We start from the raw sequence: 26,890 nt of genomic DNA, 5'->3' as shown, positions 1-26,890 counted from the left end.
ATTTGAAAGAGAAGAATGTTTGTTTGAAGACGATGGAGAAGTGTCAAATGGAGAAGAATTAAAGATAAAGTTGAATTAGTTTCCGCGTTTGTAAATCCTGTTTAGAGGTACCGAGATATACAAGTAGTTAAATACCAAATGATTTTTAATATCAGAGTTCTTGTCTTTTACCATTGGACAACTCTAACTTATATAGACAAATATCCAACATCAAATTCCTATAGTAAATAAATTTTCACTAAACTATCTGTTTATTAAATTCACTCTCAAGCTTTGTTCTTATTTGTGCCAATAAAATGCTGAAAATGTATTCCCTCGTATTATTCTATTCATATGTCTACTTTCACAGATATACAAACAAACAAAAACGAAACATTTACAGAAACAACGGAGAACTACAGCCTTCCCAAAACGACCCGACATACCTATATGAAAACCTATAGCACGATACGGAAAACAATTTTAGTCCCTGCAGCCAAATCCATATTCAACGTAAAACAATTCCATAAACGAACAAACTTTCCGTACATTTTCCATCTGCGGTTTTCGTCCGAAAAATTGGAAAGTTCATGAATGAAACAAAGGTTCGCCTGAACGACCCTAACGCTCGCGTAATATCTGGCACCCTGCGCGCGAGTTAAATATACACGCGCGCGTAGTCGTTCGCGGTTCATCAATTTCGCATGAATCATAATCTTCAGGACGGCGGAGAGTTCTTTTGTTTCCTAGAACAACGGAACTTTCTCACGCTCTCACCCCTTCACCCTTTCCATTTTCCCCTTTTACGTTAATCCTTTTTTCTCTCCTTTTTGTTTGGTTTTCGACGGGAGCGCAGGAAAAGCATCGCCACATCTCTGACAGCCGATGCAAATATCCAATGAGAAGCTTTTGTCGCATTCTCCGCCGCCACTCTCGCGACCACCAGGATGAAATCCATCAATCTCCGAACGGTTCAGATCGACTTTTGTCATTTTTCTCTTTTCCACTTGCCAGGCGACGCCTCGTGTTGTCCGCGAAATTGATTTTTCGCCTGACTCGTGCTACCGGATTTCGCGGCCCACGTTTACCACCGGTTTAACGCGTGCCTCAGAGCGACTTGAAATTAGTTCATGTCGTTGCCAAGTTTGCAGTGTATATTTACAAAGTTCGGCGAATTACTTAGATAATGGTGGGAGAGAAATATTTCTTTAAGCTTTTACTTTAATTCGAAGGATATTGATGTATAATAATCTCTGAGGCTATAGTTACGACATAAATAAATTGGGTAATTAAAAAGAAATGTCAAGTTTCAGAATCTTGAAAATTAAAATATCTTTCGGTATATTTTACTATCTTCCAATGTTTGAAAAGGAAACATTGCTGTTTTATCAAACGTTACTTTCTTTATAAAACTATCGATCTTAAAATCCACGAATTTACTTACAAAGATTCTACGTCATTAAATTACCAAGTTTCATTTGAACTTTGGAATTATTGCGATGCTATATATCGAGAGTACTTCTTTCGATACAGCGGGCGTTAATTGGTCCATAAGTCATAACTAATTGCAAAATCTAGAGATAAAATCATACGAAAGAGGAAGTGGCAAATTTCAATGAACTGTGTTGTGATTCTTCTTTTTTCTTAGACGAAATTAGGATTAGAATTACTAAAATCTGCTTCGTTATTGATCGCGACTCCTATTCTGTTCAAAAATTACCCGCCACCTGTTATAGAAGGTAGTCGCGCCGGAAATCCGGTAAATTACACAATAATAACTAGCCGCGAACAAATTATCAACTCGTGCAACGAACGTTACGTGGTCATGTCAAAAGTTGTAATTTACTTGCTGTATAACTAGTACGAGTTCTAATTGAGCTCGGTGCATTGCTGTGCGACAATTAATTATTGGGTCATGGTGGTATAACTAGTTCTCTGTCGAAGTGTACAAGTGATAGAAGCGCAGCTAATCGTGGCCTTATCGACGACAAAGCAATGTTCACTCGATGGGCAAGTATTTGCTATTTCTTCGATAATTTTTCTTCTATTGTTGTTATATTACAGATACCGAGAATAATCTTATTTAATCAAACGAAATTTTACTCTCGAATTTCTTCGATAAGAATTTTTATTCTTATTGAAAGAGGTATGAAATATCTGATTTGACGAGCTGTTTATAATGTGTTTATTTGTTTATATATGTTTGTTTATATATGTTTGTTTATATATGTTTATGTTATATATATGTTTGTCTTCGAATCTATCGAACTATGAGATTGATAAAAAAAAGTTAGACTTGCACAAAAACAACATGATTTGCCTAAACACTGTGGAAAAATATATTTATTGACAGGAGATTAATATTAATTTTTTCGAATTTTGTTTTAAACATCGAATATCTATAAAATTTCATAACCGTGAACAAAGTTGGTGCGGAATTTACTTTCACTGTTTTAAATATATCAGTTCTGACAAAGTGAGCGATACAAATATTCGATGATAATTATAAAAATGTCAAAATCGTAAACGTAGGACACGATGCGACATGAAAAAGGAGATTTTCCTTTGTTTACGAGATTCGCTGCTGCGTTTGAAAAATGGAAACGAAAGATAGGTGCAAAGCGAGATAGGAGCGCAGTGTACTTTATGAAAATAGAGTCCCGACGTCGGGTCGCGTCGTTATTCTGTTAGTTGCAAGTATCGATACCCGTTCGAAACGCAATGTTTTCATAAAATACTGGACTCGATTTTCCTCACTGATATTTATGTATCTACGTATCGTATTAGATATCGACATTTCATGTACGTAGCAAAAATATTGCGAGTGAAGGAAACGAATATCCCCTATCACACGATGTAACGGTTACATTAAATTTCATTGATAATCCTGAACATGACGTGTGTAAATAAAATGAAAACTGAAAACGGTAGTCGAGTCCATTTTTCCGGCATTACAGCAATATTTGAAAAGATACTACGATCAAAAATGGTAGGATACACCTTATTTGTAATATAATACAATAAAACCACAATTATCAGAACGCTGATTGATAGAACAATCAGTTATGAGAACATCGATTAACAAAAAATTTGACGATAGTCATTTGTTCCATTTGGACTTGTCTTGGCCATAAAACTAACGAAATTATTATCACTGCCAGATTCACCATTATTACTAGATTCACCTAACAGCGAGTCTCGCATAAATCTTCAAATCACCAAGACCCTAAAAATCAGATGACACGAAAGTCTCTTTGATTCTGAAATTGCCAAGGTTGTAAGATACACGTTGCGCATAATGTCAAAGTTCTGTCGGTTCTGGGATCGCTGAAATTCCAAGATCTCATTGGACTTTATGATTTTTTGACTCTGTTATTATCAAAGTCTCACAGCCCATCTGGAGCCGGATCTTTTAATTTTACCGATGCAAAATATTCAGAATATTTTCCAAACAAAGTCTCACATTGACATATTTATATAACATCCCTTACCGACTTTATCTTTATCAATGAAAAATAGCGCACACATACACGATGATGTGGGTTTTTAGCGCAGCTCCTTTTCATTTTAACCATCCTTTAGCTGCTGATTCTGCATAAAACTGAATGTTGAAATTGCTCAGTTCGCTACAGCAATGTAAATGAACCTAGAAAGTAATTACATGAGAAGTTTGCAAGATAAACTACTCTTGATTATTTTCCAGTATATTTTTCCAGTTTCTATGCAACGTTTCCCATCGACAGAATATGAGAAATATTATTGCAGCTTTATGATTGAATTGGATTGTATTGAAAAGAACTTGGTATACCAATAAAGTCACCGAATGAAATATTAAATTACAACAATGAAAAATTCGTGTAAATCCGGAGTTTTTTATTTCTTTCTGGACTGCACAGTAGGATGTTTCACGTTATAATTCGACTTCGTGAAGAGCCACAGAGAGACAAGAATTCACAGCAATATCGTAAATATTTCGCTGGTTAACTTTTCCAATATATACAACAATATTACTGCTAATATTGTTTTCGATCTCAAACAAAAACATATAACTCAATTATTGAACATTCCACAGAGAATAAAATCTATGTTTAATAAGATTTTTATCGTAGGAATTTCACCATCAAAGCCAAAAAAAATAAAAACAGTGATTTATTTGTTGTATTAAATACAAATGTAATTGGAACCAAACAAAAGAAACAAGATATTGTTCAGAGAATTAATGAAAGAGTGATAAGAGAAATAAAATTATACGTAAAACATACATATCCTAGTTCAAATCATAAACGATTAGTGTCTTTTTCGATTACATTTTCTTATTTCAGTGAACACTAAAAGGACTAACATGTATATATACCTTTATATAGTGAACTGAAAATTATAGTAGTATAAATCAAGATCATAAGAATTTGAATTTAGTCAGGTATTTAAATTCTTACAAGCCCCTTTTATTTTATAATGAATTAAGTCATAATCTTATTATGTATAATAATTTGAAATGTCTTATAATAATAAACTCTAAGTAATATTTTCTGAAGAATAACAGTGAACAGAATTACATGGATATAATCCTCAGCTAACCATATTATATTAAAAAGTATTAAAACAAAGACATAAAAACTTATTTGAAACAACTATTTCGGAATATCTTCAAATTGCTATATGTAAATTTGATAAGAAATCCATTATCATCCACAGCTGGAAATGTAATCTTTGATGGATTCGTGAATGTATGGAAACTAATGCACATTTACCACTACATAGGACACTTCGTGTTGGGCAACTGACCGCGTTTTCCGATGTAAATGGGTTAAATCAGCGAAAATGCGTTAGTGAACTGTCGGATAATGGAACTATTGTGTCGATCGAATGAAACTTTTCTTCCGTAGAAAGATCAGCCAGCCGGTAATTTCCCTTTAATCTATTCTGACCGATTGCTCGAACTCGGCATTCATACCACTTGGCCCATCGTACTTTTTCAACTAATTATCCGTCAATTGTAATGATCTCTAATGAACGAGTTCTTGACTGATGAATCTTCAAGTTTCTTCGAAAAATCGATCGTGTCTCTCGTAAAACGTTATACATATTCTGTATCGTCATATAATTTGTTATAAAATTATACGTAATTTCAAACGTTTTATATCCTCAAGGTGAATATAACAATCAAAGTGACGCGGAGAACGATCTTCTAATTGCTCTGAGCAGTGTATTATAAATGTAACTGTCTTTATAAAAAGTAGTCCATACTAGTTGTTAAGAAAGTAGTTCTCTCTCTTAATTGTTAAAAATGTAAAAAATGTACACGATATGCAAATCAAATTACGTTAAGTTAATAACGTTAAAACATTGCTTAAACTCCGTACGTATTTGAAAGAATTACTTGTTGAATATTCACCGCGAACCAATTACCTAAATTTAAAAAGTCCCAGGAGAGAAACGAGTTTTCCATTTTTCTAAAATTATGATGTTCTTTCAATGGTATAGCATTATCGATAATATAATAAAATTGTAATATTTTTTCGATAAAATCGTATAGAATGTAATTTGCAGAGAAAATTAACAATCAATATCGTCGATTCGTATTGTGCGTATAATATTATAATATTACTTTTATACGTGCTGAAACGAATAGATGTTTCAGCGAGAACATAAAATTTTACCCTGGTAATACTATACACTTTTCTATACGGTATGCAATAAAAATTCAATTTTCATTTCGTAGATTTCACATTTCTTTTGTTTTTTCGCGGCTGGCTACGGTATTAAATTTAGATTTGTTCACTGCTGTAACAGAGTACGCGATGGCATGAAAAGCAGCTCGTGAAATTCGTTCGGGCGAAAGTTTCGGTAGGGCGACTGTTAAATTAAACATCAGGAAGTTCGGAGTACCGGTTGGCTGCCTGTTTAGTGCTACATCGAAAGACGAAGTTTGTACGACTATAAAGAGTGGCTTTTCTTCCCACGTAAATCCAAAAATCGAACTTCAATGGACATTTATCAAATTGCGAAGAACACGACAAACAAAATGCTTTACGTACTATAAATTTATGTATGACGATAAAGATCTGCACACACTTTGTACATAAATTCTCGTCCACAAATGTTAACACACCTAGAGCAAATGAAATAAACTTGAAATATCATTAGGAGCCATTAAAAGTTTTATGATTACTATTTCGCGATTTATGAAGAATCCATATATAACAGCATGTTGTAATAAGAATTTCATCAATTATAATATTAAATTCTTTCCCCGAAAATTTGTATTGCCTTGTACAAGCATTTACTCGGTATATTAAAATTACGAAACCACGAAATTAAACATATTTTTAACACAAAAAAAACGAAGGATACGTTTCTGATTTTAGCACGAACGTTGCAAGTGCTCGAGCGATATTCGCATATAACGAATTGCATTTATCCGCAAATAATCTAAAGTTCTAATCTAATCTAAAGTCATCAGACTTTATTACCAGTTACGATCAGTGCGGTAATAAGCGTTTGAAACGTTTAGCAATTCAAACGAAACTTCCGTAACGTATCGGGCATTCGTATCGAAGTAACTCCGTGGAAAAGCGAGAGACAGCCAACTTACAGTCGATGAAAATTTTTCAGCAGATACCGAGAGTATTTTCGAGCGGAACTGACTTTCTTTCGAACTGCCGTTAATTTCTGCAACATGGACCTGTCTTTATGTTCTCCAATTAGAAACCGATGCTAATTGAACCAGGTTCGAATAAATACACGAACGACGTTTATGATCCATTCACGAAATCGAAATTGTTCCGCAAGCTGTGCCGGCGCAAGGAGCAAGAAAACGCGCATAATCTCGAAAGAAAATTTATCACGGTCCAGGGTGGCCACTCATAAATTCCGCCGATAAGAAACACGGCACGTTAGCAAAATTTAATTCCGCGACCGCTTCCAGTCTCGCGTTTCACGCGACACCCGACCGACAAAGAGAAAAAAGGAAGAATAAGAAAAGAGGAACGTCATTTAGAATATATCGTTCGTACGCGATAACCCGATGATCGTGGTTATCTGTCGTGGTGCTGGTTTTAGCCGGAGATTTATTGTTGGGCCAGCCAATAAAAAAGAGTATGCTAATGCGGTAATTATGCTAATAATAAACGTTACACGACATTACGCGTTTAACACCCTCGCTAGTCCGAGGCCTGGTAGACCGTGGTGATTTAACGTAACAACACGACCGCGTAAATTTAGCAATTTGCATGGTGCCGCGTTATTTCTCGACTGTCTTCCTGTTAGTGGGAGTTATGTCGCCGCTTTTAATCCAATCCGTCTGAAAATCGTTTTGCGTGCGATGGAAAAATAGGCCAAGCTAATGCAAGCCGGCCAGAAGCCGCGTTAATGGATAAAAAGATAAAGGGCCGATCTATAATGAGCATTTATATGCATGTCGTGTCGAATATTAAGCTAACGTTAACATGTAACTATATTGACCATTTGGAACAGTGTCTCTCACACAGAAATTTGGGAAAACCAGGCTTTTGTGGCCGTGGGGGATACTTCTGTTATCGCAATTGTTTAGAAACGTTTCACTAAAGAAAGAAAAAAACTACCCCCTTTATGTGCATCGAAATATATTATATATAAACGATAAAAAATTACAACGTTACGAATTACAAAATACAGATACGTACAGTTGTATTTCTATCCCATTGTTTATTCTCAAAAAAAGTCAGCATCAATTTTACGAAGAAAATCTGCATATTCCTGATAATCGTAAAAACGATAGTCTGAAATCCGTCGTTTTGACGAGTTTGATAATTCTACAACTAATCGGTGTTTAAGAAGTCGTAAATCGATTTTGAAAAAAATGTTAATTCTTAAAAAGTGTAATAATTCTAAAGCCTGTAGTATAAAAAATCCGTTGTTTTTGTATAATTCTATTGTTTCCCATCTCGTTAACTTGATCCCAAGAGCTTGCAAACGCAATGGCAAAAAACTAAATGTGCCGAAGAATTTGAGAAGCACTGGCACGGGTTAACGTCACGTTTCAAGCATCGACGTCGCAATCGTAACGTCGCGCCGCTTCATCGGCACAATCGCGCCGGTAATGACAATAATTGTAAAGCGATTTAAGCGCGCCACGGTTGCGGGCATTATCCGGCCCGTTATCATTACACCGGCCATAAGTTACGCCGCGAAATCTAATTAGAAGCGTGTACGGGAGCGTAGATCGCGCGCGTAATCATCGACTATCGGTATAGCTCTATGGGGATATTATAATCAACGATCGATGATTCACGGAATCACACGACTTTTTACACACTGTAGTGTGATTGTAGTTCAACAGGTAATGCCATAAGGGTGTAGAATCAGTTTCTCATGATTCTGGTTAACTGGTCATAAAATTATTATTTTGATTATAGGCGACATTTCTAGGAAATATATCGTTCATTATTTGAGATAATAAATTATTATGCATTATAACGATATAGACGTCATTATACATTATAATATACATTGACGTAAGCATATTCCTAAATAGAACAATTTTTTAAAAATGTTTCAATACATTTATTATGTTGACTATATGAATTTAATTATATTATACCATATATGTATATACTTATGAATTTTTCTCTTTATTTTAATCCCAAGTTTGACATCGTAAAAAGCAATATTCGATTATCTCCTTCAATTCTCGTACATAAAAATAGGTGCTCTACAAACGACGTCGATGTGCTCCTCGAGAAAACAACCATTTAAAACGTACAAGAGTACTAGTTAGTCGCGTATGTTATACAATTTCATCAGCATATATCCAAAGAGCAGCCATAATTTTCCGCGCGAAAAATCTAGCGACAGCGTCCAGTCGTTGGGCGAAGCACCCTCGTGTTACCCGTTTTTCCTCTCGTCGGCAACGGAAGCAAAACAAAACGAAAAACAGGCAAGAGAGAGAGAGAGAGAGAGAGAGAGAAAAGAAAAAACGAGGAAGAACGAAAAAATGAAAGCAAAAAGCTGGCGGAGTAGCAGAAGAAAGGAAAAAATATAGGTGGGAACTGCGACGACATTGCGTCCAACGGCACAGAAAACGTTTTCCCAGGTGATTTAGAATCATAATCCAGGTGCGCGCGTCCCGGAAACTTGGTTTCTCCTGTCGCGGACGCATCTCTCGAATCAAACAAGGGGATCGATAAAAATCTGTTCCCTGGCAGAAAAGTAGGTGAATGTTACGCATTATGCGGTGTTGCAATTCCATCGATAGCGTGCACATATACACGCAATATCTTTGGTATGTAAGTGTACGTAAGTTCCTTCCTTGCTAACCTGCACCAGTACATCGCAGGCTTGAAGATGCGGAAAAACGTAGGAACCGCGTCACTTCGAAAACCGCTGTCTACCGATTCATCCACGCTCTGCGACAGCCTTACAGTTTTAAATACAGTTTCACAAATATTTTCATATACAGTTTCATTCCATACTCGGCTTTCTTCTGTCGTTCAAATAACAGCTACAGAGATTTTCATTTTAACGAACGTTTTGTATTCTTTATATAACTACAATAAAAATATTCATCACGTGGTGTTCAGAACTTTAAAGTCTATGCAAGAGAAATCTTGTTTCGCTGACATTTAAAGGAATCTCTTTATCGCGATTTATATAAAGTAACGAAGGATAACAAGTGGCTGGGTACCAGCGATGTATGGTACGGAGGATGTAGCGTATATTAAGTTACTTTGACTGAAATTGCACTTAGCGGTAGAATTTATTAGATTGCGATAAGGTTAGATGAACGTGTAACGAGCAGTTGAGAGAACGAAACGCGAGGGAGATTGTATTATGTGGTTACAAATTATAATGGTTCCAGTGAATTTGTGTACGAAATAATACGGAATAAAATGCGTTTAACATTTTATCATTTAACTCCGTTTACCGTAATAATTATTTATAATGAACGTTTCGAGCGAACGTGAAAACAAGTACTTCTGAAATTTCGCTTATCTCCGAGTAATTTACTTTACATGGTGTTCTTCGTGCGGATTATCTTTTCATTTAAATACGAGCAATTAAATACTGCTACAGACGAAAACTAAATTGCAGTAGATAGAATGCTTTAAAAGGTATATGAAACACTGAGAAACGCTTGCTTATTTTTGACAGAATATAATTTAATTATAGAGTTGCGAGTAACAATTATATAATTAGAGCGTGTACTATATCATTACTATGATACGACGAAATTGATTTTGTTATAGACACGCGATGAAACATTGGTCTCTGTAAGACTAAAACAAATTGGGGCATACTTTTCGGATATAATTTATAATAAAATATTTTGTAAAAGATGACATTCTATAAGAAGATAACGGATACTACTTTTGGCCATTAATTTTTCTTTCGTGTTATGCTAAAAAAAAGAAAAAAAATTACTTCCAGTAATCTTTTCGTTTTCTACTAAAGAATTTTGTTCGTTATTAGAGATTAAATTTTCTTCGATTTTTTACAGCTATTCATTGAGAATGATTGCAAAACAGATATTTAATACACAATAGACAATAACAATTTGAGCCAAAATCACAGTTCTAGAATCTTGGTTCCTTCAAGTTTGGATACTTCATCTGCTTCCAAATATCAAAGTGATCGATATCGGGAACGCCATGCGAATGCAGATATGCAAATGTGCCATGGAGTCACGGGATTTTACGTTCATCGCGTCGATCGGTTCGATGAATTCCTATTTTCGTTTTATCGCGAACATGTCTTTTGATTTATATGCTGCTGTCGCTGTGAGAACGCGCGGCTGTGATTTAAAGCAACGATCGTCGCAAAATTCTACATTTTCAAGCTCCTCTTGACGGAATTCAGTGAATTTCAGTAGGGAATTACTGCTCAGACGAAGGCTCGCAAAAAAGATTTTATTCCAAAAGATTTGATACGCTTTGGCTGACTACGTTATAAACGATCTACTTGTTCTATTATTCTGAATTGTTGCCGCATTTAGATGACAGAAATATGTGTTGGCTAAGGGCATGTCACCCTTCGAATGTAAAATTCTTTGAACATGTGAATATCCTTTGAAGGTATGTATAATTTTACGTTTGTATTGATCGAAGTGTTTTAATATCGAAATTAACTAACGTTGGTTTATTAATTCTGGTTTCTTGCTTATTTATTAGATTTGACTTTCATGCGATGGAATCTTCTAAAATATTTGATATTTTTAAACTAAAATCTGAGAAAGATATGATATAAATATAATATAAAGATATAAAGATATAAAGATATGATATATGAAATGATATAAATTACTGAACTATAATTTATAATTTATGATAAACGATATAATAATTGCTTTTCGCGCTTTGTTGAGTTGTTGAGTTGAGTATTAAGTTGGTCGTAAAGATATTCTTTAATAATCCTAATACGATAAATTATGAAATTTCACAAACGTTTCCGTTTGAGGCTATGAAGTTACCATATTTATTATTACTCTTTACAACGCACAAGTATTAATTCTTTTAGACATCAGTTTCTACGTTGAGAACAACTATTTAATAATTAACGGTAATTTTCTATAGCGACAGGTACTTTATTTAGATGTAGTAATCATTTGCGTCCTTAATTGCGTACTTATTATCTCAGTTAATTGTCCTTAATACGCTGCAAATAATTTTCAAAGCAGTTTATCATTACTCACTTACGCAATTACTATCTCTCACAAGAATACTAAATATACTTGTATTTGACAAAAGTCACGATGATTTATTATAACCTAAATCCCAAGTTAAAAGACAGAAGACCCGTAAAGAAAGAAATATTTATATCTCAGAAATAATCCAACTGAATGAAGATTTAGCTGATCTTTGCGATGAATAAGTTAAGGGTCATCAGTGACCTGAATGGAAGACTTCAAAACTGACTAACACAGATATCCATTCCACATATGAGTAGAGCTTGCTATCTGTTATACCTGAGTTGAGCGAGCATCTTATCAAAGTTACCATTGGAACGTTTCCGAGCAAACCGAAACTGTCAGAGAGTCGGCACTTTAACGAGCCAATAGCGTGGCGAAGCGTCGCTGTAATCAACCAAGACTGACACGCCGAGATGCCGACATAGTGCTCGCGTTCCACGAGCATCGTGGATTAGAAGATTGGATGTTCGTTCAAGCCTGCTCGTAATAAATTTCCTGTTTACCAAGAGATAAGGAACACGCAATAAGGCCCCCACCCTTTAAATTAGACAGGTAACATTGCCCTCCCAAGTGGCTTCCTCCAAGCGTCAGAGACACGGGTGAAACCAAGGCCTGATTTACGCGCGTGATAAACCTAACTGCCAAATTGTTTTATGAATTACTTTATCTGCCACTCCTGCTACTTATCCGGGCGCCCTCTGTTGCTCGATACTCGTTTAATCTTAATTGACCCGGCCGAACAACTACCGAGCCACTTTGTCCCCCTTTCTCTCTTCCACCGTGTTCCTTCTTCTTGAAAACAGTCGTAAAAGGATCGCTGCGAACCTAATTTAACTCGCTTCGAAGGAAGGAAGTCGTCTATAAGGACGCTACCACGGTTAATCGGTAGAAAAGAATAAAATAAAAGGACAGACGTCTGTTGATAAATATGGAATAATTGCGAAGTGGTATAAGGAACAACGTAAATTAAAGGAGAATTGCACGGAGGGCCAGGAATAATTGCGTCGATGTTTGTGAGAGGTAAAAGAACATAGAACTTCGACTTTTAGAACGGTGTTTCAGTTTTCTAATACGGTAAAAGTGTCCGTTCATAGCTCTTTCCTTTCTCTACGATGCTATTGTACTTTGTACCTGTATATCTATGCACCAAGTACACAGCATAGCAAACTAGACACAGCACACTAGATTTTCAGTTTTTGGAAACAATTCACTGACTCTCGTACAAACTTGCTACGATGTATTCTCTTATTCGGCACATAACGATAGTAATAAACAAGGTTCTTCTGAGAGATTTCATTTTCATAAAAGTAATACGTCCATTAGTAGGAATCGACGTAATATCGTTACGCTTAACAAGCGTACTTTTATTTCGATCATCGAGCTAAACGTTAGAAAATCACTTGCAATACAGTTTCTACTGATTTCCCGGAATCGAATCAGACTACAGTTTTCCCCTTCAAAAAGAAACAGCTTACGGAGACGAAGAAGAATCATCCCTCCCGTGCGAGCAGTATCTCCGGATAGCACGAGTTTCAGTTTCTTGTGGAAGGTCTCTCGAGGACTCCCGGAGGACTCGTTCGGTATACAATGCACTCGACAAGTCCCGCGGTAATCGAAGACGAGAGGCGACTTTGGTTCGTTATCGGAGCCGGGAAAAGAGCGAGAAGGGCACAAGTGGACTGCGTTCCGTTCCGAGCAGCCAGCTGACGCGGAATTGGTCTTCTCGCGGTGTTGTTCGCCCGAAGCGAAGGTTTACGAAGCACTCGAGCCGGCCTGCGCCGCGGCGAACCACTCGAAACACGATCAAAGGGTGCATTCATAATCTGCTACGCGTCGCGGTTTTGCAGACGAATCCGTGCGCAGATGCTTTTGTAAACAGTCTACGTTAACAGCGCAATTTCGCGTGTGGACGTCCATTGTCGCAGCTATCTGACTATATTTATCACTTATTATGGAGTATTATGGAGTTTTTATCACTCAGTTACGACGTACTTGGTGGAAACTATATAGCGAAGTTCATGTAATAGGTGTAAATAATAGATGTAAATAGATTCTCTCTTCTATTAGGTCGTCCGAAAAGTTTCTTTCGTTTTATAGGGAAATAATGGATACATAACATTTTTCGTTTTATATTATTTTATCGAATTACGTATGATCCATTTTGTATTATCAAGATAAAGATTACAACGTTCGACAGATTAGGTTTCATGTTTGTATAAAGACGTGTCTGTAAAAGAAAGACACTTTTCGGACAACCTAATACGTATGATTTTTCGTTGGTACAAATTCACGTTGAAGTATGTGGATTCAACGAGTATTAACAATGATAGAAACAAGTGATCAGAAACATTTTGGATAATATAAGGACTATAATTGATCCTTGTTATAGGACATATGCTAATTTGAAAATGTCTCCTCTCGTCTCTTTTAATACTATGTACCCTAATCGTTAATGGAAAACTGAACCTCTACTTGATTCTAGAATTAAATACACATTTTCTTAGAAAACTAAATTGGTCTGCTTTCCTTTGCTTTTGTTAGTAATTAATTTCCCCAACGACTAACTTTATCGTTCACGCGTACACATATGCGTTAAAGTGTAATTACCAAATGCAAATGCAAAAATGAATTGAATTTTAACATCAAGGAAACTGTCTCTGAGTCTAAATTCGAGCTAATACTACAGCTTCCTCCTCAAACCACGACACGTATTACGCGAAAATGCGCGTCTTTCGACAGAATGTTCTAAGGCGAGAAGAGGAAAACGAGAGAAGACGATGTTGTCGCTCGCTTGGGGCTCGGTTTCGCGAATCCGTTGATGTTAGCTCGTTAAGTGTTAGTTGCATTACCCAGGTATTATCTTATCACTGTTTACGGATGCGTCGCAGACGTACCATGTTCTCGTGTTTAGCGAGAAATGTCGAGACCTGGTCGCGTCTGAGATTCAGCTTGCTATAATGAATTGTTAGATCGTCAAAATGTTCGTCTCTTAGTTCACTAGCTCCTCTTACAAAGAAATCATTGATGATACATATATGTGCATATTGATTAATCTTCTATGTGAACAATGTCTAACAATTTCAAATATCTCAAATAATTCAAATGTTAAAATAACTCGTGTCTTTGTTTCATGGGGCAAATCATTACGGAAAAATAGAACACAAAACTTAGTCGGTACACCTAATTTAACAAAAAGAGAAAAAAAAAGAGAAGAAAAAGAAAGCTTCAGTCTGATCAAAGGTAAGATACGGCGGGCTTAGAAGAATTCGTAAAAAATCTGATTTTTTGCATCGTAAATATTTATGGTTGTAGTCGACTCGAATTCCCGCGAAAAGTATAGCCTGGATGATACACGGAGGAACCTTCATACGCTATTAGAAGCCTAAGCCACGCTGTGCACAAAAACACGTTGCAGGTCTATCGACAAATTGTCAGTATACTCACCTCGTAGTATATAATTTTGATAATTCTGGTCGGCCTCGCTGCCAACCTTGATGAGGCAAGCAAGCCCATCATTTTGTACAAACTCGTGCACCAGGTCCTTGTCCTCCTGCAAAACCAAAGTTTATGGTAAATAGCATTCGACCAGCCGAATAGATGTCCGTTATACCTCTGATCATCGCTTATCTCTAATTTATTCAACCTGAAACGAAGCACCTAATCGATGGCTCGGCGTCTCTGGATTTATGGTCCATCTTTTGGGAAATGTTCGAACGTTTCACGGCTTGATTTATGATACATCGCGGATAAGGATAATCCTTCAGATAGCATCGTATTTAACGACCAACATTTTCGATACAAGTTTCAATGACTTTATTCGCGAAAAGTGTAAAATGAATCCTGTTCAATAACATCTTCGTTGAAAGAAAAAACTGAAATGAGAAACGAGTTTATTCAAAACAATTCCATTAGCTAGAAGAGTAAAGTTCTTCAAATATTACGAAATTTGTCATTAACATTGGAATTATCGGTCATTAACATGTATCCCTAAATATATTATGCGTAGTTAAACAGAATTCAAACAATATAGTGAAAATATACAAATACATGTAATTATGCTTCGATCTTAATAAAAGTAAGCATTAACATTGTCAAAAACACTTGCTTGTTTTTACTCGTTGTAAAAATGAAAAATTCAATGCCAGTCATTTCCATCGATTTTGCGATTCTAATATTAAATTAATGATTATTTATGCCATTTTCTTGTGATAAGTAACCATAAGTACGAGTAATTTGTTTTCGGAAAGATGCACACTGATATTTCCACTCTCTTTAACTTCAATCTCCAAAAATGCTGTTTCACAATTTCAAACATTCCACGTTCAATTACCGAATACGTACATGTATATACCATCATTTATAATTATTCGACCGATTTTTAAAGACGAATAACGTTGCTCGAATAATTTAAATTTCAACCAGCTACAATTTTTACCTCACGAAACATTGTTCGTTGTTCCAATGAAGAATCATATGGGTTAACAACGATAAGGAACTCTTATTTAATTTTTACAGTAGAAACGAGCCAAAGCACAAAGATTGTACCTATCGTACGAATGAACGTGAACGATACTATATATACAGGGTGGCTGGTAACTGGTGGTACAAGCGGAAAGGGGGTGATTCTACGCGAAAAAAGAAGTCGAAAATATAGAATAAAAATTTTTCGTTTGAGGCTTTGTTTTCGAGAAAATCGACTTTGAATTTTCGCTCGGTACGCGTGCACTTTATCACGTCTCGTTATAACGGATCTCACTGTAGATCGTTGTCTCGATGGAAAATTAAAAAAAAAAAATTTTATTCTATATTTTCGACTTCTTTTTTCGCGTAGAATCACCCCCTTCCCGCTTGTACCACCAGTTACCAACCACCCTGTATATATGTGCACTCTACAATAAGTCATTTCAATCTTCTAACTACCTAAATTTTGTTTTGCTACATTTCACGTGTCCACTATCGTATCACTTTATCATCCGAACCACAACCGATAGTATTGACAATTAAGCGATCCGGTGATGCAAGTGAACAAGAGATCCACCAAAACGATAAGAAATAAAACGACTGGAACTTCCGATAGCCGATTACGAAGGAGCTTGGGCGATTTATCCGCATTTCCATCTAAGCCAGTCGCAGGTCAGACGAGGTAAATGGAGTTAGTTACGGTGTTGGAGGGAGCAAGTCGCGGACATAATGGAAAATCTACAAAGTTTGATTAAACTGATCGGTGCGAGCGTTTTCGCTTGCCGGTGGATCGTTTCGCGATCTTGTCGAAGCCCGATCGTGCTCGTGGCCACGTTTCAGACCTTCGGATTCCCGGATGGTGGAATTTCGCGTCGTCCATCGAACGCAACACGCTGAGCCGATTAGCCAAGATTAAGAAACGAAATTGAACGTTGCCGTGGCGATTTCAACGGATAAAGTTCGTCGGTCGAGGTGGAGATCTCGTTCGACGGCAGGATACCAGGGACTATCTGGGTAAAGGAAGGATCATTGTAATTAATTTCGTAGCTAGCTGGCTCGATAATTGAAACGATAAGGTATAGCTTTGAGGAAGAGTCGGAGGATTGTTTTTAGGCACCTTCTCGTTCCAGTGCGTCAGCCTTCGGCTGCAGCAATTTATCTTTACGATATGATAATCTTATTGTATAATTAAACGTTGCCCTTTGAAGAACGCGTTTCGCGAAATTTGATTTGGGGGTGAGATTTGTTTTAAGTTTGGTCTTACGGTGAGACCATTCGCTTTGAAATTCTTGCCATTTGCAGATGTTGGAGGAAACAGAACATTTTGGTGAAGGACTATTTCGTATACGATGTCCGCGAAAGGCAATTGTACGTACTTTTATTTCTCAATGAATTGTGATTTGTAAATGCTATAATAAATACAGCAGTGTGCAAATACCTTTTTCAGCCACTTTAATTTGAAAGCCACATAGAAAAAAAAAAAAACAATGAATCAATTTTTATTGATTCTCGCTGTAGTTCTAGCTACCACTCTGACAGTCGTTTCACGATAAATATAAAATACATTTGCAATCGAACAATCTGTCGTTATTCACTTACAGGTCATTGTGCTGTTGTCAGTCACCTAATAACACAATTTTCTCTCTATTATTAACACATTTGTCAATCAACGCTAATATAATATCCTTCTCAATAATTTTACCAATAAATTTGGGATCTAATAGGTACGTAATAATACCGATTGCCGTTGTCATAATATTTCACCAAAATTCCTATCAATAAATATATTGTTATTGGTACTAATTAATGTCATTAATATACGTACATTACAGAGTACATGTTTGCAATTGCGACGCAAGTGAAAAGAAAATAGAATCTAAATGAAACGAAGACACGTAATCGATAAGACAATCAGGATAGCTCCTAATAGGATCTACCTTGTCTATTATCCACGTGCTTGATATCCGCTCCATTCTTCACCATTCTCTAATATAATTTAATGATAAACTCATCCATCATTTACGAGGAAGGAATGATACTTTCCGGTATAATGCGATTTCTTTTAACGAACGGTCTTCTGACTTGCAGTCACGGAGAAAAATTCCTTTCCCGCTCGGCTAATTGCGAGATTTAATTACAGCGAACAAAGTTAAGAAAAGTCCGACTCGAATAAACACGCTCTACCAACGTCCAGTTTGCCCTTGCTGTTCCGGAAGCGGAAGAAAAAGGATCGTCGCGAAAGTTGAAACGGTCCACGTTCAAAAAACGAACGGATTCGCAGATACGATTTGTTTCATAAAGCACGATAGTCAAGCTATTCTCCTATTACAATCGATTTAACGTTGACATCGCTAATGAACCAAATTTTTCTCTTATATTTCAAATTTACGATCAGTGGTCCGTAATTAGATTTATAGTTTTCCTAGAAACAATAATTTTTTTGTTTAGAGATTATAATATTTTCCTTTTTTATTAACTTGGACAATTTATCGTACAGAAAGAAATATAGAATTTTCTGTATAGAAGAATTCTTTATGTCTTGGAGATTTTCAAATTATGGAGATTTCGAATAGGTACGATAAATATTTTAATACATGTTTATGCATTTATGAAAAATTCGAAGGTACAAATATTTGTAAGATGCGCGTAATAAAGTAAAATAATTAAAATATTGTAATATTAATGCTATATATTGTATTAATAATTGAATAAAGAACAGTATAATATTTAACGAGCGAAAATAATTTCTCTTCACCTTCCATTCCTCTAGTTAGAAAATAAATAATAAATGCGAAAAACGTCCAACAGAAAAAAATTCGTTATATTTTTTCACTTCGTTCTTCCATACATATTCATGGTGATTTAACTTACATAGTAGCAGTTACGAACCGTTTCATACATGATAAATTAAAACTCGATAAATCATCGGCACGAAGTTACCTCTAATTAAATGCCACCAATCGCATCTTTCCTGATGAATGCACCGGTTAAAACGTATCCGACCAAATTTTCACTGAATCGACACGGAACAACAAATCGACTCACCAATTCTCCATCAGTTGCAAACATTTCTATCCCTACAACCAAAAACCTTATGTTTCTCCTAATATTTACGAATAATATTTTCTACGCACTACCATATTTCGCATTGTATCTCGTGTCTCACTAACTAACAGTACATAATAAGGAAACGTATTTACTATTACATCTAATAAATTTCGAAGGAAAAAATAAATTTATATGAAAATCTGGTATCTTGGCTAAAACAAAATCGTGGTGTTGCAAAATTATTTTATCGCCTTCTACCTTAGTAGCTGTTGTCTCCGCCAATATCTGTTAACTATACATAGTTACCTGAGTAAACATCAGATGCCAAAATTAGATTACAGTCACAGTGGAAAAGTCTATTGAAATTCGCCGTGCATATGTCCTACAGCGAGGTACGACGAATTTGCGAGACAAGGAGCCACGGTTGTCAAGATAGAAAGAATAGAAAGGAAACGAGAAAGTAGAAGAACCAACGAGAGAAAGAAACAGAGAAGGAAGGAGAGAATGCACTCGCTCAAACCGCCATGCAAATATTTACTCATGGAGCGAGTAGATCGTGCAAAAATAGCCCCTGTTTCTCTCTTTCTCCCTCTAGTTACATCTTCTTCCTTCTCGTATCTCTCTTCCTCCTTGTTTCGCTCGTTCTTCTATCTCTGCTCGTCTCCCATCTGTTGGCAATTCCCTTCCTATCGCCCTCTCTTTTCTGTTCTCGTATTCTTACCCCGTCTTTCTTCCTACCGCGTTCCCGCAGGTATCGCGAATTGTAAACTCACCTGAAAGATTTGCTTGAGGGAGAAGAGAGCTCGTCGTAGCTCGCGGCCCTCGCTGTTCAGCAATTTTTCTGCAACAGACAAGTAACACGCAACCATTTATTATAATAATACCGTACGGTCGGACAGCATTGTTGCGGCTCTGGAGGATGGGTATTGGGTGGGAGTCGGTCAGTCGGCCTTCTTTTTTAGCGCAAACGGTTATTCCGCTCTTTTCTTATTGTACTTTGCTTCTCGTAGTGATGATGTTGTGGGAGACTGGTAGTTACGTTTTAAACAACTAGGCACTTGTTAACATGGTTGCGATCGAGTACTATCAGAACGGCTGCACGTTGAAAAATGCAAAATTCGTAAGAAGGAGATAACATCGATATAAGAAGCGTTAATGAGAGAATAATTGTTCTGTAGATTGTTTGAGGTCGAAGAAAAGTAAGTTGAGATATAAAGGAGCGAGTATTTTATGTTACGTTTTACAAATTTATATGTGAATCACCTTCTTCTTTCCTTTGAACATTTATTAGCGAGAACAATAGAGACGTTAACGAAACACCGTATTATATACTTCAGCAACTATACATTAACCAGACGTTACCAGATCATTCAAATTCACAATAATATATCTTGAGAAATAGATCGTCGTATATTATACTTAATTTACATTAATTTTCTATGAATCACGTTCTTTCCCCATTTCAAGCAAGTACTTCTCCACTAGAAAATATCACGAACTTAACCTGAAAATATGTACCGTTAGGTTGTCCGAAAAGTCTCTTTTACAGACACGTCTTTTGCAACGACGCATCTTTATGCGAACATGAAATCTAATCTGTCGAACGTTGTAATCTTCATCTTGATAGGACAAAATGGATCATACGTAATTCGATAAAATAATATAAAACGGAAAATGTTGTGCATCCATTATTTCCTTATAAAACGAAAGAAACTTTTCGAACGACCTAATATTTACACCCATACAGTTAGCTTTCTGTTTCTCGACTTATTTTTCGATACTTCTATAAAGGATGAAAATTTCTCTCCCATTTTTTCTTTTTTTTATAAAAACGATGTGATTGTTCTTCTACGGGGTCGATAAGGAAATTGACTGCAGCTGCTTACGCTCTAACGGTGCCTCGAAAGTGGTCGACGGTTTGCGCTGAAGGCGCGCGCAAAAGCGAACAAGCCACCCGGAAGTTCGTTTAGCGTAGGAAGATCAGGAACAGCTAGGTACACCGGCGGCGCTTTTGTTTCCAACGTTAAGCATTGTCGACGCGCCGTAGGGACCCGTTAATTATCAACTTCTCTTCGCGTCCGATTAAATCATTCGCTAGGTTTCTGAACGCGCTTTTCTTCCCTTCGTATTATCATTCTCCCAAATCCTTTTCCCTGCTTTACTCGATCTCTAATCCGATCTAAGCGAAAGAAAACTACCTACGAACGAAATAGAAGAAAAATGTATCCCGCGGAGAAACTGACAAAAGGAAAAACACGGATAAATAATTTACGCGGAGCCGGCTTAAACTTTCCCAAGAAGATCTCAACGGACGATTTCACATCGTCGCACAATAATTCAATGGGGACCATTCCTCTCCTCGGTTGAAATCATTTATCGGGTTTAATTAGAGGAAAACCGGTAATTAAGTCCGCGATTAATTTTACACGACGAATTCACTGTTCCGCCTCTATTATCCAGCTATACCCCCACTCGCCGTTTCACGCTCTTTCGTCGAGCTTCTATCATCCTTTTTCAATCGTGGCTCGACCGTATTACTAATACTAATTGAATTCCATTTCACCAGCGGCGCACTAAATTGAATTTCACGGGACTCGGCGGTCGCCGAGAGATTTTCCAGCCTGCTGGAAATCCAGAGGAAGTGCGAGCAAGAGGGAAAACAGGTTAAAAGAAGTAAGAATAAACGTGCATAAAAGAGAGGGTGAAGAGAGAAGGAGAGAGGAAGAGGCAGAGAGGGATACAGAGACCGTGTTACTCGGTGTTCGTACGGCGAAAAATCGGAAAATACATTATCTCTGGGAAAAATCGAAGAAATACACGACGTCGTGGAATAAAGAAAGGAAAACCGGAAACTGTCCGTGTCAATTTTACGCGTCCAATCTCCATTCTCGCTTCGTGATACACTGATTCTACGGTTTCGAGCAGTGCATGCTCGGATGCACGCTCTATCGAACAGCACGAATGTTGATAATTGCTTGTATCGGTGTCAATGGGCGAATAATTTCATCTGCGACGCGTTGACCGTTCCATTATACCGGACGCAAGCTTGTTACAATCTGGTTGCTGTTCGATTATCGTGAACTGCAACTACGAGCTACGAACGCTGATTACGAGCTACTTAATAGCGATTATAATTAGCAGGAGAATATTTTACGTTTGTGATAAATTGTGCGAGAGAACAGAGAGAAGTATAACGATTACGATACGGTGTAGTAATCGATTGGCCGGTATCCAAATCGGTACAGCGACGAACAAAAATATTGACAGGGATCAAATTTTTCTGCAAAATCCTTGTACAGTTGAAATAATCTCTGTATGAGGTTTTAAACGCTTAATAAAAAGAATCGTTTAGAAATCTGTAATTCTATCGTGCACGTTGAAAATCTTATTTTGTTTCTGACTTGATGAATTGGTTTCTTTTTATTGATATTAAAAGTTGTCGTTAATACGATTTTATGTCAAAGAAGGATTACGACAGATGGCATAGGGTGATTAATGTTTGGCAAAATTAATGCGAGAATTATACGGATGCAGAATTACTTCGCATATTCGAACGAGAAAAAATAGACGTTGATTAATTCCACAGGCGTGAAAAAGTCATTAAGATTCAATGACTTATTCAACGTTCGATATCACATTCATGCTAAGAAAAGTACGTTCATATTAAAAAAGAAAAGATCCCGAGGAAGAAAGAACGAAACAAATAAATCCGTGGTTTGCATTACAATTCGAAAATACGTTTCAAAGTTCGATCACTCGTACGTGAAATCAACGTGTAAAACTAAAATTAATTAAGATTCAAATATTTTCTAGTTGTTTGGGAGAGATTAAAATTAATCTAGCGACGAGAACGATCCAAATTATTAAGAAAATATAATTTAACATAAATTCATCGAATAAATTCTCACGTAGAGTGTTTTTCCTAACGCACAGATTATTTGATTATTTCTTCTAGAGCCGGCGAGGAATATCTTTCAGCGTCGTTCGCTCTCGATTAAATAAAATCGTCAATGGTATGCGACAGCCGCCATAAAGTGACAAAAAGCGTCGGAGAAAAAGACGTGGAATGGAAAGTGGCGTGCAAAAGGAACAGGGAAACGCAAACCGCGAACCTTGCCGGATTTTTATGAAACCCGAGCCGGTCGTGCAATTGAGCTAATTTCCATACCCACGACTCTGCGTAATTTCGCAAACTCGCAAGGACGAGTCGCCCCGTTCAAGGATTTCGACTCTGAGAATTTATCGGTTTTCGTCCTCGACTTTGGCTATCTCTCCAACGATACGGCATGAATTACCATAGAACCGACCGTGAAGCTTACGCGTTAGATATACATCGCGTTATCGACCGTGTAGATTCCTTTGAATTTTTGTGAACGCTTGACAAAATAACGGGACGTGAACGTTTATCGCGAAACAGGAAGTGCCGTCACGGATTAACGCGTGAAAATCTCGGACGTTCTTGACAAATGTACTCGATTTGCATATTTTGAAACGGGTATTTCTGTTTTATGGAAGTTTCAACGAATATCCGTAAAAAAACGAATTTCTCGTTTAGAATTTGATTCCAAACGATCAGTTACGATATTACGCGTGTTACGAGAATGAAATTATTATTATTGATTTATCGGAGTAACGTAAGATCTTGTCGAACTATATGATTAAACAACTATCAGCGAAATATTCTTTATGTCACGGTAACGAAACATCTGTAAGCAAAACTTGATGACAAGCGACGCAACCACTGGAATGTAAGTAGAATTTCTGCCAAATTGAAACGGCTGCTAAGGATCTGTGAGCAGAACTTTCGTCGAACGTCGCAACCGAACATTTCCAAGCAGAACTTCCCGTCAAATCGACATAACATTAGCAGTAGAATTTCCATCCGACAGACTTAACCGAACAATTCCGACTAAACTTTCGTCCAATTGACGTAACTAACTATTTGTGTGTAGAAATTTCATCGAACTCACGTAACCGCGCATTTTAACCGCAAATACAAAACTTCCATCGTGTCGTCGGCGCACACCGCTCAGCTTTTTAAATATCCGTGGTAAAAAGATTTTCTGATTCTAATCTCGAATTTCACCCAGTTGGCATTTCTCGTTTTTACATTGCCTTTATCTAAACGTGTTCTATTTTATTTTATTCCTTCGGTTCGGTTCTTTCTCGAATTAAAATCCACGCTATACCCGTATACGCGCGATTCGAGAAAAATTCAACCGCAAAAATTCAATTGCAACGGCGGCAGCTCGCGACACAAAGCGTATCACCGGTCTCGTTTGCTCGAACGAAAGAAAATATCGTTTTCATTCATACGGTCTTATCTGCTCGTCTGTGTTTCTTTCTTTCGCGCGACCACGCCCTCGTGTTCTTCGACTCACGGTTTACGGATCCCAATTCGCGACTCCTTTCGCGGAAAAGGAGACCCGCGCGACCGCATAATCGACTGCTATCACGCGATCTTTAAATGCATTATGCATGCCGGCCTGTTACGGCCTAAAGGGGAGAGGTAAAGGGTGAAACAGAGACGGACGTATGCGAGCACAAGTAATTAGGAATCGCTGTAGGGGCCGCGTACGAGACGAAAGAGTCAGAATCGAGCAGTGTGCCGAGGGAGTAGCTCGAGAGAGAAAAGTAGACAGGAGCATAAGGCAAGAGGACGAAGAAGAAGGAAGATAAGGAAGCAACGAGTTCGAGAAAGAGAGGTGGAAGGACCCATCTTCTAAGAATAGCGGTCCCAAGGCCCTCGGGCCCTTGGCCCCTTCGTAATCAGTGACCATATAAGCAGAAACCTGTCTCTTTTTACCCTACGAACGTCGGTTCCTCTCTGTTCGAGACGTTAAGCAAGCTCACTGGTTCGTAACGCCGCGTTGCAACTCCGCTGGATCCTTTTTCCATTGAGTTTCTACGTTAGGTAGCGTGTGCCAGTGCAGTGCGTCGTTACGACACTAAAAATCGAGAAAGCGAGAACGTCCTTGTATACGAGTTTGGGGTAATCGTTATGGTCTCCGCGAGTTTTCTGATTTCCTTTGATATTGTTGAATTAGCTAGTCGATGATAATTACAGGTGAAGCTGAAAAGGACGTCGAATCACGGTTTTTATTGCGTAGTTTCATTAATTCGCTATGACTAATTCACTTTGGTTAACGTCACTCGGTTTTTAATTCGTCGCTATTAATACTCAAAAGAATAAGAAAAGTCGGAGATTACAATTTCATCCGACAGGTGTATGCCGAAATTTCTAAAATTTCTTTCAAATAGGAAAATTTTCAACATGGAAAATATGGCGATAAAGATGTTTACCAGAAATCGTCAAATTCTCGACTGATATTACTATCATTCTCTATAATCATGTTCGTATTTTTAAAGAAAGAACGATGATTTCAAACGGACTATTTCTGTCGGAGGAGGCTAAGTATGTCGAAAACGCAAAAAATGGAGAACTTCTATAGCAGTTATTTGCCTGTAAGACGAAGAATTTTGCGAGTGGCGCTAGGAAGAAAATGGCGCGCAAAACGCGAGGTGTCGACTATGTTACGCTTGGTGTGATCTTAAGCAGCGGCGAACATGCTCGTTGCTCACTTAAACGACCAGTTACCAACTCCGTAATTATACCACACAAGGTTTTAATTAATCGAATGTATTGATACAAGAATATAGCCCTAATTTTAAAATTGTAGTATGTTCAAATAAATTTTTGAAGACTAAAATACAAAGGAGAGGCAGTTGCAAAAAGAATTATTCAAATTAAGACAGGAATATTTTAAACATTTTCGAACAAACTGAATAAATATTCAAGTATTTCCCAACAAATTTTCTAATAAAGATAAAATGTAAAAAAATTAAGTTACAGGAAGATACTATGATAAAGAGGAAAACGAAAAAGAGTATACTATAAGAATTTTCATGGAAAATGATTCGGTAAAATGGAAGACAACTTAAGAAAAAAAAATTAAATTTTCAGGATCGATTAATCGTTTTATATTTTGAAATCTTCTAGTGTAAAAATAGCTGGAATATGTAGATCGATATTCAATTGGTTGTAATTATTTATATTTTTGAAATCAACTATCCAAATCCACGTGGAAGAAAAAGCAAAGAAAATGAATAAATTAAATCGCTAACATCGCATATCCAAACGACGCGGAGCTTTACGACAGCGAAGACAAATAAATTCGCAAAGTATCTCCGTAATTGACGAGAATTTTAACATGCAAAGAGAATGCCAAGAAAACGGTAAAGATGAAGTCTATTTCAAGGCCGGATAGACCAGACTAGAGTTGCTGAGGGTGTACGAAATCCGATTCCACGTGTCGCGTGATGCGTGCGAAACATAGCTCACTTTGGAAGCGTTTCCTACAGCGAGTCTTCTTCTGTTCTTGCATTAATTGCCGGCGATTACCGTAATCTCTACTGGAGATCTACAATTTTTATAATTACTAATATTAACGGCAAACCTATCGAAACCACCACTTATACAATTCATTTATGCGATTATAACGATATTAAAATTACATTAACGTAATCTCCAGCGGAGGATCTGTGCTTCTTTACAACTAACACCACTAATATCGTACTAACTTTCTAAAGGATCAAAATTTCTCCTTAGTAATTATGATAATCCATATCGACTATCATCATTTTCAACGAAAGATTCGCGGTTTTTACGATTATTATCTTAGTTAGTCGTTCGTATCAAAGGTGTTCTAAGTTTGCTCATTAATTAGGAATCGATGA

The 26,890-nt window shown here is 37.0% G+C and overlaps 1 protein-coding gene across 4 annotated transcripts in view; it reads right to left on the bottom strand.

Moving 5' to 3' along the window:
- LOC126874592 (FH1/FH2 domain-containing protein 3) overlaps positions 1-26,890 on the bottom strand; it is a 241,936-nt gene that overhangs the window by 50,384 nt on the left and 164,662 nt on the right. For all 4 annotated transcript variants that reach the window (XM_050636828.1, XM_050636840.1, XM_050636834.1 and 1 more), the window contains 2 exons: positions 19,927-19,994; positions 15,089-15,194 (listed from right to left, as the gene is read on the bottom strand). In XM_050636828.1, coding sequence (XP_050492785.1) covers positions 15,089-15,194; positions 19,927-19,994 — 174 coding nt within the window. The remainder of the gene's footprint in view (positions 1-15,088; positions 15,195-19,926; positions 19,995-26,890) is intronic.

The sequence above is a fragment of the Bombus huntii genome, chromosome 2, assembly GCF_024542735.1.
Source record: "Bombus huntii isolate Logan2020A chromosome 2, iyBomHunt1.1, whole genome shotgun sequence".
Taxonomy (NCBI): Eukaryota; Metazoa; Arthropoda; class Insecta; order Hymenoptera; family Apidae; genus Bombus; species Bombus huntii.
Note: the sequence above shows the minus strand (reverse complement) of the source record. Positions and strands in the feature narration are given on the sequence as shown.